Raw genomic sequence first — 15,695 nt, 5'->3', positions numbered from 1 at the left:
AATAGGAATAGGAAAGAACAAAATAAAAAAAATAATAAAAAAAAAAAAAGGAAACTAATACTAATTGCAATCCTAATAGGACTGGGGAAACCCATGGGAGGAATCTGCAACTTGCACAAACTCCTCATTTCTCTCTATAGACTTCTAATACTCCCCCCAAGCTGGAGTATACATATAGCAAAAGAAAGCCCCAACTTGAACCAATAAGAACTCCAATGAGCACAGAGAGAACTCCAATCAACTATCAAAAGCTATCAGTAACTCTAAAAGCAACAAAAGCCCTTCCGAAGAGGCACTCAAATACCAGTGAAATCCCTTCCCAAAGAAGGCAGTCCAATAGCTGTTGTAACCCGACAGTCACTGAGAGGGGGGGTGAATCAGTGAGTCCAATTCCGATCCCTAAAAACCTGTCCGATGTCTGGCCAAGAAAAATCTGATATACCTATCCCTGTTTGCACACAGTCGTATGCACACTCAGCCTCTCATAGGCACTTCCAAGTGTGCACACACATTCCACATTCCACGCACTTCAATATAAAATGCAAACAATAAGCGCCCACAACACAGGGTTTTTACGATGTTCGGCAATTTGCCTACATCCCCGGAGTAGTGCCTGTAAAGGCTTCGTACCTACTCAATACACTACTTTTCACTGCACCCACAGTCGGGAGCACCCACACCCAATTTTCTCAAGCCGAAGCTGAGATGGCACTCGTAGTGCCGATACAATGTGTAGCACCCACTACACGGAGCACCCACTCCCGGTGCTTAGCACCCACTAAGCACACAATAAATAATATAGTAAATTGGGGCTTATATCAATGCCCTACAGTTAAGCCTTGCCTAGCAAATACATCCACAACTAGCTAGCATGCTTACAGTTCATCCACAACTAACCTAGCATGTATACATTCATCCACAACTAACCCTAACATACATACATGCATATAATGTAAAATCAAAGGTTAGAGAATCTCACAACCGATTGCCTGGGATGACTGGAAACTTGTACTGACAAGTTTGGTGCTCACACATTCTCTCTCCTTGGCTTCTTGCTCTTCAAAGCAAACACATCCTTGCTTTCTTCTCTTCCTCCTTGGCTTTGAGTTAATGTACAATTAACACACTTCAACCACCTCTTTTACCTCCTTTAATGACCTAAGAACATTTATCATCAAGTATGTATGTTCATTCAAGGACCAACAAAGAGGGGGAAGCTTCTCCTACCAAAACCGTAGCCTTCTTTCACTCAAAACTCATTTTTCTTGCTTCCATGGTGTAGGGCTTGAAAAAACGAAGAAGCTGCAACTTGGTTCACCCAAATCCGAGTTAAAATGAGGGAGATATGATCATTTGAAGTTGGAGCAATGAGATGGCCTGAAATGGAATCTTCGTAGGGGTGGCGTAGGCTACACCGGCGGCACGCGCAACAGTGGCGCAAATCTGGCCGTAGATCTTATATAAAAGATCTTATAATCTAAGCCGTCGGATTAAACCAACGGTCAATAGATCCAAACCATTAGATTTGAATCTCCATGACGTCATCATGACGTAGGCGTTGACATCGTCAGAAGTGTTGTCGATCTATGATTGGTTGCTTTTCCGGATTTTAAGGGAGCTTGTCTCCCACTCACAAAAGAGAAATGCTTATCGACCGTTGGATCCGAATCCTCCATGATGGCTTTAATCAGATTTCATGAGATCATTAAGATCGGAATCTTTTTTATACCTTCTATACACGCGCGAAACACCACAACATACCTTGATAATGTGTAGCGCCAGTGCATCAAGAATTATGCACCTAACCAATCAAATTCTACGCGCAAGCATCTATCTCGTCCATGTCAGCGCAAAATCTCAGTAGCCTTTGGATGGGCATTAAGCCTACGTGGTCGAATCTTGACCATCCATTTCACTTCCCTTTACTCCTCTTTATTACAATCAAGCCCCTGCCTCCATATATTTCAATGCTTAAAGACCCCTTGCAACTCAGACCTTCAAAATCTTGAAATTACACAAAAGCCCTTCAAATTTCAAAAATAAATTCCGAAAAATCCACCCAACACTGAGAGCAACTGATGGATTTTCGAACCGACTTTACGGAAACATTTATAACTTTTTCATACGATATCCGATCGAGATGAAACGAAGTGCGTTGGAATCGTAACTGGATGCTCTACGACTTTTCAGAAGACTCAATCATCTGAATCATCCATGTAAAAAGATTAAAATGCCCCTAGACCTTTCCAATGACGTATCTTTCTCATACGGAATCGGAACGCGATGAAATCATAACCATTGGAAAGATTGTATTTTTGTCGTATTGTTACATGGAGAACACTTCTTTTAAAAAATTCATCTTCAATGCCGAAACTGCCCTCGACTGCCACAAATGCCTAACTTCTTCATACGGTATCGGAATGCGACAAAATCAAATGCACTGGACTAGATAAATTACAATCTATATTTTTTATGAAGAAACGATCTTCCAAAAATGTCATTTTCACTGCCGAAAATACCCCCGATTGTAAATAGGCCAATTTTGCCAGTTTTGACCCAGAAACCTGCACCACCTATTAATGATGTATTAAACCACTCAATGCATACCAAGCTGCTCTGTTATCTCATCGGTGACTGCCATGTCATCATTTTCATCCACGTCACCCAAACTTGCCACATCATCACCGCCACGTGGCCGAGTTGCCAACAAGAACAACCATAAAACAACAATAGTAACAAACAACACCAACACCAAAAGTCCTTCCCAAAGAAGGCACTCCAACAAAAGTGTAGCATTCAACAGCTACATCAAAAGACCTTCCCAAAGAAGGCACTCCAACAGAAATTGTAGCTCCCAATAACTACAACAAAAGCACTCACAAGCCTCAAATAGAGATCTCCCCAAACAGATGTCTCACAAAAATTCCACAGATAAATAGGCAGCATCAGGTCATCGGGGACCAAACAACATCAGATTGTTGAATATACCAAACAGCATTAGATCGTTGTCTCTGAATATACCATCTTCAAAAGAAAAAACATTTGTTGAGGACAGAAGAGCAGATACTTCTTCAAACGAAATAATTTTGTGCAAATATAATTTTGAGCAAACAATTAATCAAATCAAGCAAATAACAATTTGAATCTCCCCCTCACGTGTAGCAGTACACAAGGACAAATAATTTCCTACAACCACCACACAAATAATCTCATAACCATGAGCACCACAATAAAATAATTTCCAATCACCCCCTGACAATAGCAAAATTGGTGGAAAAAAAAAAACCCAGCAGCTATGGAAAGTGAAGCAATCATCTCCACAAAAGCAACTACTGTGAAAGCAAAGGAGTAACAACAAGAAACTTCTTCCTTGAGAAAACCAGCAGCTAATAAGGACGAAACCATTGTCTCCTTCCTTGAGACCAAACCAACAATGGAAGAGCATAATTCAGATTCAAAATCTGATATGTTTTCATAGTAGGGATGGTTTCAGCAAGAAGATCCCAACACCAAAAACTAGTGGTGACATCAGTCCTTTTGACTACCTAGTTGCAAACAGGTTAGACGAAACCAACTTCAGATAGACGATAGCAACAAATCGATTCTCCAGCAACAATCGATTCAGGACAAATTTAGAAGTAGAAGACATGAACAAAATCATGTATGATTTGCATCAAACCTTCATTGAAACCCTAATTCTTATTTTTCTAAAGACTAGAGCTTCACCAGTAGAATAATTAATGTAGGACTAGATTTGACAACCAAACCAGACCCAAAACTGCAGGAACTTATAAACCAAAGAACAACAAAAATCCACCAAAGTAATCCAACAACAGTATACTAACAAATCTGGACAGCAGGTTCTGGAGCTGAATAAGCGTATAAACAACTTCAAATCAATCACACATATGATCAGGAGTCCAGAAATCAGCAGTCATATCAGCAGAAAAATCGATTTCAGAAAATAGAAGCTACAGGCCACTAGAAGACAAAAGTCAGGAGATTTGTAATATCTCTCTACAGACTCTTCAGAAATGGTCCATACTAGGGTCAATCCTTAATAGTATATGGACAAACAATCGACCAAAATCTGGACTCAAAACGAGGGCTGGAACTGTCCTTTACAGAGAAGGCCGATTGGAACCAGTTGCAGAAATTCTGGGCAGTAGAATGATAGATTACATACCTAGTTGCAGCAACAGTATTGGCTTGAATATAAATTGCAATGAAGACAAAGAGACACAAAGAGATCCTTCTGGACTTCACGCCACAAGGAGTCACTTGAATCGCACACCAAGTCCTTCTTCCTCGATCAAACACGAGGAAACAGCCATGGATACCCAGCGGCAGCAACAAGAGAGTTGTTTTCTTAATAATCAAAACCGTGTGCTATGTTGCTGCCCTTCTCTTCATTTATATTAATGATGGGAAAGATTACAAAAACAGAAAGTCTAGGCTTCTAACTATTGACTGAATAAACTACCAACATGTAGCCACTAAAACTGGGAAATTGTAATCTATGAAATTAGAAACTAACTTAGAACAGAAATTAGAAACTAATTAAGAACAGAAAATAGAAACTAAATATGACTAATATTAGAAACTATTATTCCCCATCACTAGCCCGAACCGTGGGCTATCTAAGGCCAGATCTGGTCGACCCAGTCAGCCACTTGGGTCAACCTTCTTGGTCTTGGTCCTTCTCTGATAAACCCTTGTCGGTGCTGCATCAATAATACCTTTGAACGACTCTCAAACCAACAACTTGTTAAGCTATGATACCATGTAAAGAGAAGAGAACAAAAGAAAAAAAAAAGAATGAGAGAGACAGAGATTTGCAATTGTGGAGCAAAGGGAGTCACAATCGATTATATTGGGGCTGCCCTCCTTCATTAATTAAATAGCATAGCTAGTACAAGTCCTACTAGGATTGAAAAGAACAAAATAAGAAACTAATACTAAGAACGAAATAAGAAACTAATACTAATTGCTAACTTCTAACTATATTCATTCCTAATAGGACTAGGAAAACATGGGAGGAATCTACGACTTGCATTATCATTTCTCCCGATAGACTTCTAGCGTGATCACACAGAAAATGGATTTGTTTGTGCTTTGGATTCCAATTTGTAAGAATCAAAACCAATTCTTCGTTGGATGGCTAACATTATGCAGGAGGATTCTTCCCTCTCTAAGTGGTGGAAGTGGCTAGCGATCAAACATAATTGGTTTTGTGCTTTTTGTTAACCAAAACTAGTCTAAAATGAATCAATATGGACTATTCCATATTAATCTAATTATAGCTAGTATTGGGGCAGGTTAAACTTAACACACAACTCCTCAGCCAAAGCATGCCATTGATAGGTCATCATTAATAATAACAAGGCCAACAAAAACCCATTGGCCGAGCAAATCCTTGTGTGATGACCTACCACTGTTAGAAGATTGAGGTTTTAGCAACATTCCAAGACACAATGATATTATATAATTCATTTCACAAGTTTTTCTGAGATGGAAACTCTCCAGCAGAGGCAGACAGTTAAACCAAAGGGGAAAATATGTCCAGGAGACATTAAATATGGGGAGCACCCAATTATGCCCTTCTTTCTGTCTTCTTACATTTCTATAAGCTACATCTCTTATGGCAGAAGGATTTTCCATTTACTTAGATTCTAGATAAATCTTTCCTCTACATCAGAAAAGAGAAAATTCACATTTATTTTATTTCGCTAAAGATTCTGACAAAATAACTAAGAAAACCCTCCTCCTATATCCAGGCTTTGGATTGAAATATTGAAAAAACACTGGCAAGAGTAATGAATAGTAAAAAGGTACAAAGAAACAAAAAAGGAAAAAAAAATGGTATTAACATAGCTGTACTTGATATTCTAGCACAAAACTTCACCTCAATGGAGGGTAGAAACTTCTGCATCAATGAAAAAAATATCCTCATAGATCATCAGAAACAGTTTTGCTAATGTGATTTCCTCCAAACAAAACTCACATGAGAGATTGCAACACATACACACACAAAAGAAAGGACCTTTTTTTTTTTTCAGAAGGTGGGGTGTGGTGGAATCACACATAGGGCTAGCTAACATTAAAGCATGTGCAGATGTTCTGGTATTCTGGAGTTTCGGTCACTATATATAACAAACAAATATCCATAAGTACAACACATACAAAAAACCATAAACTCCCAGGGGGAAGGTGACACAAACTTAGGTTGAACAAGAACTCCAAGTCTCCTATAAAAGATCCAATGAACCCACAGGAATTCCTACCTCGACCTTCCCAATGCAATAACTGTAAGACGTCCTTTTCCACCACATTCTTTAACAGTCGTAGGGACCAACCAGTCCAACAGTATCAATAATCCTGAAACAATCATAATTCAAACTCGTCTTCCAGCTTCAGAGCTTCAGCAGCAGCCTCCTCCTCTTCATCATCAATTACAAAATATGGATTGTGCACCTCAGGCCGGAATTTATACCCCGTGAATACATAGAATGCAAGAGTTGCCAATTCTCCAGCCACCACACTTGTCCACATATAGCGGTATGAAGTGATAGTCACCAAGGCGTAAACCACAACGCGTGTGAAGTAAATGTAGCAGATAACAACAATGTAGTATTGCCGGAACAGCGTCAATTTCATCAAGTTTACCGCAGCCTTTCCATCAGTGCGAGCAGCCTCTCGCAGATTCTTAATTGACCACACAATAGGGAACAGCACAGAGCAACAGCAAATAACATCAACAAGCAGGAACACCTGTTTCCATGTGATCCAGTCTTGTGCATAGGGTCCGCTCTCATCGATCACGACCTGCGCTATATTCGCAACCACCTGGAGAGGGATCACAATCATCAATACTTTCTTCTCCTTGTCTTGCAGATACGGTTTCAGAAAGGACCAGCCCGTGCCAATCAAGACAATCAAGGTGAACAGCGTAATCCCTTTCAAAAAGCTGAAAATGTAAAATAGGACATCCCAACCGTGAGCGCTGCCGGTGCGCTTGATGTAGGATTTGTCCTCTGCCTCACATAGAAGATTGAACGCCTTCAGGATAACCACAGCGAGCATAAAGAAATGGATCCGGAAGACAGTCAACCGCTTCTTGTGAAGGACGTAGATCCAAAGGCCCGCCATAGAGAAATAAATCAAGAAAAACATGAAGTAAAGTTTAGGGAGAACGGTCGCACCGGCTGATAGGTAGTCGCGGCGATTAGTCTTTGGATCGAGATTATACATAGCAGACCGAACATCCATAGAAACCCGAAGCTGCTGAAGGCAATTGGCGAAGACGAGGGTGAACTGATTAGCATCTGTCTCCTTAAAGACATAATCAAAGCTTTTAGCGCCTTTGAGATGATCAAAGGTGTAGACAACCTGGACGAGATCGGATTGGAGAGCACAAGTGATGTCCAAATCCTGGATCTGTTGAAGGACATGGATCCAGGAATCTCTGGTGCTGAGGAAGAACCCAATTTGTTGGAGATCGAGTTCGGGACTGGGGTTAGAGAGTGAAATTTGGGAGACGCTGAGTTCGAGGCGACCAGTGTTGGTGAATCCAAACTCATCGAAAGGAATAATGGATCGATCGTCGGAACGGATCTCTGAAGAACGAACCTCGGCGAATGCGAAGGAGAAGAAGAAAGTAACAAATATGATTACGGAGAAGAGACGAGAGGATTGATAAAAGATCGCCATTTTTACCAGACCTTCGTATCACAGTTCTCAAATCTCTCGCTCGCTCTCTCTCTCTCTCTCTCTCTCTCTCTCTCTCTCTTTAACTTGTCTGATACTCCGATGCTTCCACTAAAGACTTACGAATCAAGATTCCCGAAGGGAAGAACCCTTCACCAAGTGAAGAACAGCCCAACCGATTGGCGAAACGATTCCTTTGGGACGAAGATATGCGAACTGACAACCCTTTTTTTTTTTTTTAAGTAACAACCCTGAAGCACGAGGAAGTTCAATGGTCTGTCAGCACAGTTCGATTGGAATCTTTCTCGTGAAAACGTCTGCTTGATTAGAACACTATTAGATGCTGTGTACCTCTTGAGCCTCGTCCCAAAAACAAGAAAAATCCAAAAACGCCCTCGTGAACCTTACAACGAAGGAGGCGCCTCTTGGCAGAGTCTATATTATCCACATGAGCGGTGAGGTGCAATGAGCATCCATCGATTACGAGGGTTCAACGATGTACCTCTTCCGTTGGATACTCATAACACCTCACCGCCTCATTGTAGACGATTTTGACACCTCTTGGTGTGATGGTGACTGCGGGTGTAGTAGAACATCGGTTAAAACTGGAGAAAGAGAGAGAGTTGCATGTTCATCTTCTCCACCTTGGGACCTCACTCCTTGACTGGGTAGTTTGACATCACGGATGTGAAAATTATTGGTGCAATTATCTTTTCAGCTAGTGATTGAGAATATTTTCAATTTAGTTACGTATTTGTTGGAATGTAATTTTCAATTTATTTTTAGGGAGATTGATACTGTTGCAGACTCCCCAGTCAGGACGGTCATGTTCATTTCGAGCAAGACAATTTGGCCAAACTCCATCCTGTGGTTGACAAAGTCTTATAATATGATAACTAAGAGTTTTGCTCACTTCAATGAATATAAGTTATTTTATCCAAAAAAAAAAAAAAAAGGGAAGGGGGAGGGGGAAGGCATCTCTAACCTGCGTCCAATTTTTTACCTTTGAAAGGGTGATGTGATAACTTCACGAGATAGCTTGGATTAATCATGTATCAAATTTTATGTCTAGATCCGATCATCTATCCTTCTTTTTAATAGTATATTCTCCGATGTATTTCCATGGAATCGATAATCTCTATGATTCATGTACTCTCTTAGTAGCCTTAAATTTTTAATATTATTTATTGTCACTCTATTTGAGCTTGAAATTTGGCATATGAGTATGTATTTGTACCTGTTCACAAAATTTTATTCCCATCTTATCTACCTCATAGTAAATATTTGTGTTTATCTAGAGAGTATATTAGGAATGAAAAAAGAAATTTTATCTCCCCCATTTGACCGCATTTATTACTATCTATTAATTAAACTACTACTATTATATCAAAAGAGTGAGAGGCAAAAGAGTGAGAGTGGGAAGGAGAGGAGGGGTGTAAACCACTGATCTTCTTGGACTTAGCTAGACCCAAGTGTCTAGCTGCCTACTACTGAGATAGACATTTATTGGCTCTTTGTTGGTCCCTATAATGCCCTATTGTGGATAAAAAAAAATTTCCTTTTTATTTTTTACTCCTCACGTTTCATAAGATTCCGATATTATCCCACGTGATTTGTTCGAAGAGGGTAGTGACCGACCTGTAAGGTTGGCAAATCACATTATTTTAACTAGCATCCTCTCATTTGAATTTATTAGTAGTAGTGATTATTTTGTTGGGGAAGCTGTATTGGCAACTGATATTATTCTTTAAAAATTTTGCACGTGTGTGTGATGTTGCCTTTATGAATTTTGTAAAAGAATCAACCGCCACTAAATTGAAGCATTTTTTTTTTAATCAAAAACAGAAAAATGAATCATTCCTCAGAAAATGTTTACATGATTAGAAAGGGAGTTAGTGGTACTAATAGTAGTGGTAGTGATAGTTTTCCTAACTAGGGAAACAAAATGGAGCACTTGACTCGACTGTGGAATATATCTACAAGTAAACCTGTTGCAGAGTTTCATATATAGACAAAAAGATAGGTGCCACACTTAAGGGCTAGCAAAAGTTATCTCGATCAAAAGAGAGTTTCTGGACCATCTCTGAGTTCATCCAAATCTCCTTCAAAACTCATCCCCTCCTTTGTGCATGCTTTGCTCCAACAAGAATAGTCTTGACGCCTGACGCATCCTTCAATATGATCTCCTGTCATCAAATAGTCAGTTATTTGCCATGCCTAAAAGGGCTGTAGAGTTGTCATATTATGTACCTCAATGATAGGATTATTTATCATATCAACGTATTTGACATAAATGAGACTTCTGAATATGTTGGTAGCAATCGCTTTCCATTGTTGAGCACTACAACAGTCAATTTGTTAACGTGTTACATTACCAGCTAGGTGACTTGACCTTAGTCTTCTCCTAAGCCAGACTTGTTGGTACTTAGCACCCCTCCTGAATTAAGAACGTCTTTGTACACCTTAAGGGACTTAGAAAGTGAACTTAAAGAAAAATTATTAGAGAGTATGGGAGAATGAGAGTTGTATTGCATTACGGGGCTTAGGTACAAGTCTTGAATGCTTGGTGGATGCCTTGGCCAGATGACGCTACCTCTATTTGTAAGCACCTCATGTTACAAAAAAATAAAAAATAAAAATGTTTAGGAAGATTACACTTATCCTCATTCCTCCCTTGAATGGTTAAAAATATCTGTCAAGGAAACTAAAAAATTTCAACTATAAATTAATAAATAAATAAAAGAAAAACTAGAAACTTTCCATCTCTTTAATAGAAGACTCTAGAATTCTCCCACTACTATAGCTATGTACATATAACTTCTAAATCCTTACTTCCTTTTAGAGGTTTCTCTAGAAATCTCTTAAACTCCCTCCCCGCACATAATGTGATGGTATATACAATGGACTTCCTCTATCTATACCTCTTGCACTTTGGTAGGAAATTCTAGAAACTAAACATTACTTAGCTCAACAAACTGAGTCAAAATGGACTATCTATAAGTATCTTACCTCTTGCACTTTGGTAGAAAGCTCTGAAACATAAACATTGCTTAGCTCAATAAACTAAGTCACAATGAACTTTCTCTATAAGCATCTATATCTCTTGCACATTGGTAAAATGTTCTAAAAAACAAATCTTGCTTAGCCTGATGAACAAAGTCCATGGGTTAGTGAGCTTGGTCCATAAGCCTTTGGTGGTAAGGCGTGACATAGGTGTGCAAAAAATGAAATTGGACTGATTGAACGGCCTGAATCCGATCAAACTAAATTGAAATTGACTGATCAATTCCTTATTGTTCATTATTAGAAACTTTTAAAATTTCAAAACCGACTAGACCGGCCGATTGGACAAAAAAAAAATGGATACAATTTTGAAAACCTGATCAACCCGATAAAATTCAATATGTTTTTATACTTATTTTGCTTTTTATATATAAAATTATGGATACCAAATTGATTATAGACCGGTAAGGGGTGATAAAAAGAAACCGATAATAGATCGAATCTGATTGGACTGATATCTATAGGTTTTGCGAAATGAACACATTATCAGACCTAATGCATGCAAAACATTAGGGAAGATTAAAAAAAAAATCAAAATCAAACCATACCAACCACTTGACACCCCTATTACTAACATTATAATTGAAAAATCATTAAAACCATAAAATATTGGTGTAAATGCCCTTGTACCAATTGTTAGGGTTATTTGGTGTAACCTAGGTTTGTTACACTGAGCCTGTAATCATATCGATACCATAACGAAAATTTCCTCTTTCATATATTAAGGGACAATCCTTTTGGTCCTTTAGAAACCTTTATTTCATCTAAAATAAATATTTACCCCCCCCCCACACACACACAATAAATGGACTCCTCAATTTAACGTTACCCACCTACATTTTTTGAAAAGGCTTTTCTAGTCTGCCATCAAATTCAACCACAACTTAAGCTCTTTTATCAACGTCTTTTATATTTTCCATAAAGCAAAGGACCAGATTTTTGAGTCCGAATAAGCTCCCCGTGCATGAAAGCTTCATGACATATGGTTTTGTGGCAACACGTTTGTTTTTGCTTTCACAAATATCCTTCCATGTTACCATTAAGAGTGTTTATAAGAACATTTGTAGAAGAAAATATGTATTATCCCAAAGCCATATATCAAGACTCCTAATTTTCCGCATACAGGGAGTTGATCGAGAGACTTAGTTTTCTTTCACTGACAATGAGTCTCTTCTCTTCATCCACCACTTTTGGTGATTGAATGAGACTTTTGGAACAATGTCAAATAGGTTTCGGACCTTCACTTTTTTTTGGTAAAAAGAGATTTATTCAATAAAAATGCAAGATGAGCTCGTGGCATCCTGATTACAAAGATCAGGAAGCTAAGGAGTGGAAATAGTCTAAACTGTCTTCTTTGCCAGAAACAGAGCATTTCGGGCTAAAGAGTGTGCGACATAGTTAGCATCTCTCGGAATGTGAGAGAAAACCCAATTAGCACAGTGGGATACAAGTGTCTGAATATCACACACAGAACCGTAGGGCATGGCTGCCAGAGTTAGAATGCTGATGAGCTTCGCGTTGTCAGACTCGATTAGGATGTTGGATACTAGAGCGGAGTCAGCGGACAAGAAACGCTTCCCCAAGAAGAATTATGAGAAGTGGAAGGGCTCATAGCATGCTAATAAAATAGTACCAGAGTGATCACGTATGATGGTACCCAAGCCTCCGGAGGCAGTGTTGGTCAGAAGAGCAGCATTGCTGTTCACTTTACAAATACCAACAAGGGAAGGGAACCAATGGGGCGGTGGAATCTGGGATGTTGCCAGGGAATAAGAGGATGTATCCGACCCCAAATTCTTGCATGCCACCCAGAATTCTGTGTGTGCCAGATGCACTCTAGTAAAAAATCCTCTGGAGTGCAGACTTTATCATTGACGAATAGATCGTTTCTTGCAATCCATAAGTACCAACACACAAAAGAGCATAAGCTAAGCACTTCGGAAGCTCTCTGTTTAGAGGGGAAGTTAATACGGTCCCAGCTCTCCAACAAGTCAATGAATTTTGGGGGGCCAGAGTTAGGGACGATGTATGAGAGAGAGCTACCAAACCAAGTAGCTAGCTCTAGTGAAGAGGCATTCCGATGGAAAGTGATCATTGGATTCAATGGGGCAACCACATTGTTTACAACTTGGATCCACTTTAAACTGACGACGATGCAACTCTTATCCTGAGGCAAGGCCTTGAGCACATAGACGCCATAGAAACGATTTGATTTTTGGGAGGGTCTTGTAGTTCCAGATGTGTTTCCAGACTTTACAAGGAATGAGATCCCAGTTGTGGCGGCGAGAAGTTGATGGCTGAGAAGAAGTGTGATGATCTCACTAATTTGAGAGATGATGGTATGCAGACTTGGTAGAGAATTGACCATCGCGAGAAACACCCCAAATAAGGCGATTTACCCTTGGAAAGATGCTCAGATTAATCTTCATAATATCCTTTTTATCCTATGGGTGGAAGATATGATCTAGTAACCTTTCATTCCATCGTCTATTTGCCTGGTCGATCAAATCTGCAACAGTTGAGACATTTAATTTGAAGATAGAGTGAAGGGGAACTGGGCTGGAAATTTGGAGTAGAGGGGATCCAGTTGTTGTCTTTTATGTCAATATTCTCGCCAGTACCAACATCCCATAAGAGACCACTCAAGAGAACCTTTCAGCCAGCTAGTATACTCTTCCGAGCCCAAGATGGCTTGTTTCCTGGAGGGGCATGAAGAAAGTCATTGTTAGGGTTGTAGATGGCCTTGAAGAATTGAGCCCATAAGGTGTCCGGTTTGTCGTAGTAATCTCCATGCAACTTTAGATAGAAGAGCACGATTTGAAGAATTGGATCTCAGAATCCTAACCCTCCTTGCTCTTTGGATTTGCATAATCTCGACCAAGAGATCCATCTGTTCCGAGTCCTTTTGTCCCCAATAGAAGTTGCAGAAGCTCTTTCGAATGAAGTTATGGAGCGACACTGGGAGAGAAAAGTGGGATGTAGCGTAGTTGCTCATTGAACAAGCCACATAGTTTATTAAGACCTCCCAACCTGCATGTGAGAGAAGTTTGTTCATCCATCCTTGAATCTTGTTATTTATCTTGGTGTTAATCTCACAAAATGTAGCAGCTTTGAAATTCTGATCTCCGCTGGAAGGTCTAGATACTTCGAGGGACCATCTCCATAAGGCACCTTGAGGATACGGGAGAACCAACGTTTGAAGCGAGGGGGAGTGTTGGGATTGAAGGTGATCATAGATTTCTTCAGGTTAATCTCTTGACCACCGGCTTTGCACTAATAGTCCAAGCATGTCTTCAAATTGGTCACCTCATTCAATTTAACTTCGGAAAAGAGAATGCAGTCATATGCAAAGAGTCGGTGAGATATTGTAGGAGCATGGTTGCGAATGCTAATGCCTTGGGTCAAACCTGCAGATTCAGCTGCTCAAATAGTAGAGCTGAGTACCTGAGAGCAAATTATGAAGATGAAGGGTGATAGAGGGTCACCTTGGCGAATGCCCCTGGTAGGGATGAAAGAACCCCTCTTATAACCATTAACTAACAAGGTATAAGAGAGAACAAATGCTTTCCATAAATAAATCCATCCATTTGTCACAAAAGCCTAGTTGCTCTAATGAAGTCCCAATCAAGCCTATCAAAAGATTTTTTCATGTCAAGCTTAAGGGCAAGAATTTTTTTTTTCTCAGGTTCGGTCCTTGATGTAATGAAAGAGCTCGTGAGCAAGATAAACATTATCGGAAGGGAGAGATGATACCTTGGAGAGCATTCTTGAGCCTTTCTGTCATGATCTTAGAAATTACCTTCACTGCAACGTTGCACAAGCTGATCGGGCGGAATTGCTCGACCTTCTCTAGAGTAGGAACTTTTGGAATTAGGCACACGAAGGTCTTGTTCACTTCTTTATGGAGAAGGCCTGTGGTGAAAAATTTTGTGAAAAAATGAAAGAGATCGTCTTTGGTGATTTCCTAAGGATCCTTTGCCTCCACACACTAGTGCGGTGAGGCAGTGGACTGCTGAGAGCACCTTGGGGTGTGCGCCCGAGTGCTCCCAACTTTCCACTACCTCACCACACTGGCGCAGGGAAGCAAAGGAGAACACTTCGTCCCAGAAGTGCTGGTAGAACAGACAAGGAAACCCATCAGGTTCTGGTGATTTGAGAGGCCCCATGGCTGAGAGAGCATTGAGTATTTCCTCTATTGATGGAAGAGCACAAAGACTTTCATTCAGATCTACAATGATAATCGGTTGAATAGTGTCCAGAACTTGGTGAAGAACAAACATATCCATTGGCTGGGAAGAGATCGCCCCCAAGAAATGATTCAAGAGCTCCTCATAAACTCCATCTTTGGAGTTGGACCATTCACCCATTGCCAATTTTAACTTGAGAATTTGGTTCTACTGCCAGAGCTGAAAGGTAGTGGCGTTAAAGAAAGAGGAGTTTTTGTCGCCACTCTAGAGCTATATTAAGTGCAACTTCTGGTGCCACATGATTTCTTCCAGAGTTAATTCCTCTTCAAGTTGATTTAATATTTTTTGTTCCTTGTTTGAGATTTAAAATGTAACTGCAAGCGTACGGATCAGTGTAGCTACGAGTCGAACACAGGGAGAGCAGTCACTTTATTTTTTATTTCTTTTAATAATGCGAAAGTGAACTGATTAATGGTTGTGATCTAATTCTAATTACAGTCCTAAAAATAACGTCCTAACCATTCGTCATCTAAGAATTTAAAGACGCAAGCCACGCAATTAAAATTAAATAAATAAATAACTGAAAATAAACAACCCACGCAATTAAAAAAAATAAATAAATAAATAAAAGAAAAAAAATGCTGAAATAAAAATAAAGTAAAAGAAAGGGAATAAAGCTAGAGAGAGACTCACAGGTAGGTTTCTCTACTTAGCCCGAGGGATGCATCATAATATGAG

General features: G+C 39.7%; 1 protein-coding gene across 1 annotated transcript; it reads right to left on the bottom strand.

The window, feature by feature from the left end:
* Positions 1 to 5,931: 5,931 nt before the first annotated feature.
* Positions 5,932 to 7,926, bottom strand: LOC122074623 (protein CANDIDATE G-PROTEIN COUPLED RECEPTOR 7-like). The gene has a single exon (XM_042639532.1). It carries the CDS (start codon positions 7,708 to 7,710, stop codon positions 6,388 to 6,390), a length of 1,323 nt encoding a protein of 440 aa, XP_042495466.1. The 5' UTR covers positions 7,711 to 7,926; the 3' UTR covers positions 5,932 to 6,387.
* Positions 7,927 to 15,695: the final 7,769 nt, after the last annotated feature.

Source organism: Macadamia integrifolia, chromosome 3 (assembly GCF_013358625.1).
Source record: "Macadamia integrifolia cultivar HAES 741 chromosome 3, SCU_Mint_v3, whole genome shotgun sequence".
In the NCBI taxonomy this organism is placed as follows: Eukaryota; Viridiplantae; Streptophyta; class Magnoliopsida; order Proteales; family Proteaceae; genus Macadamia; species Macadamia integrifolia.
Note: the sequence above shows the minus strand (reverse complement) of the source record. Positions and strands in the feature narration are given on the sequence as shown.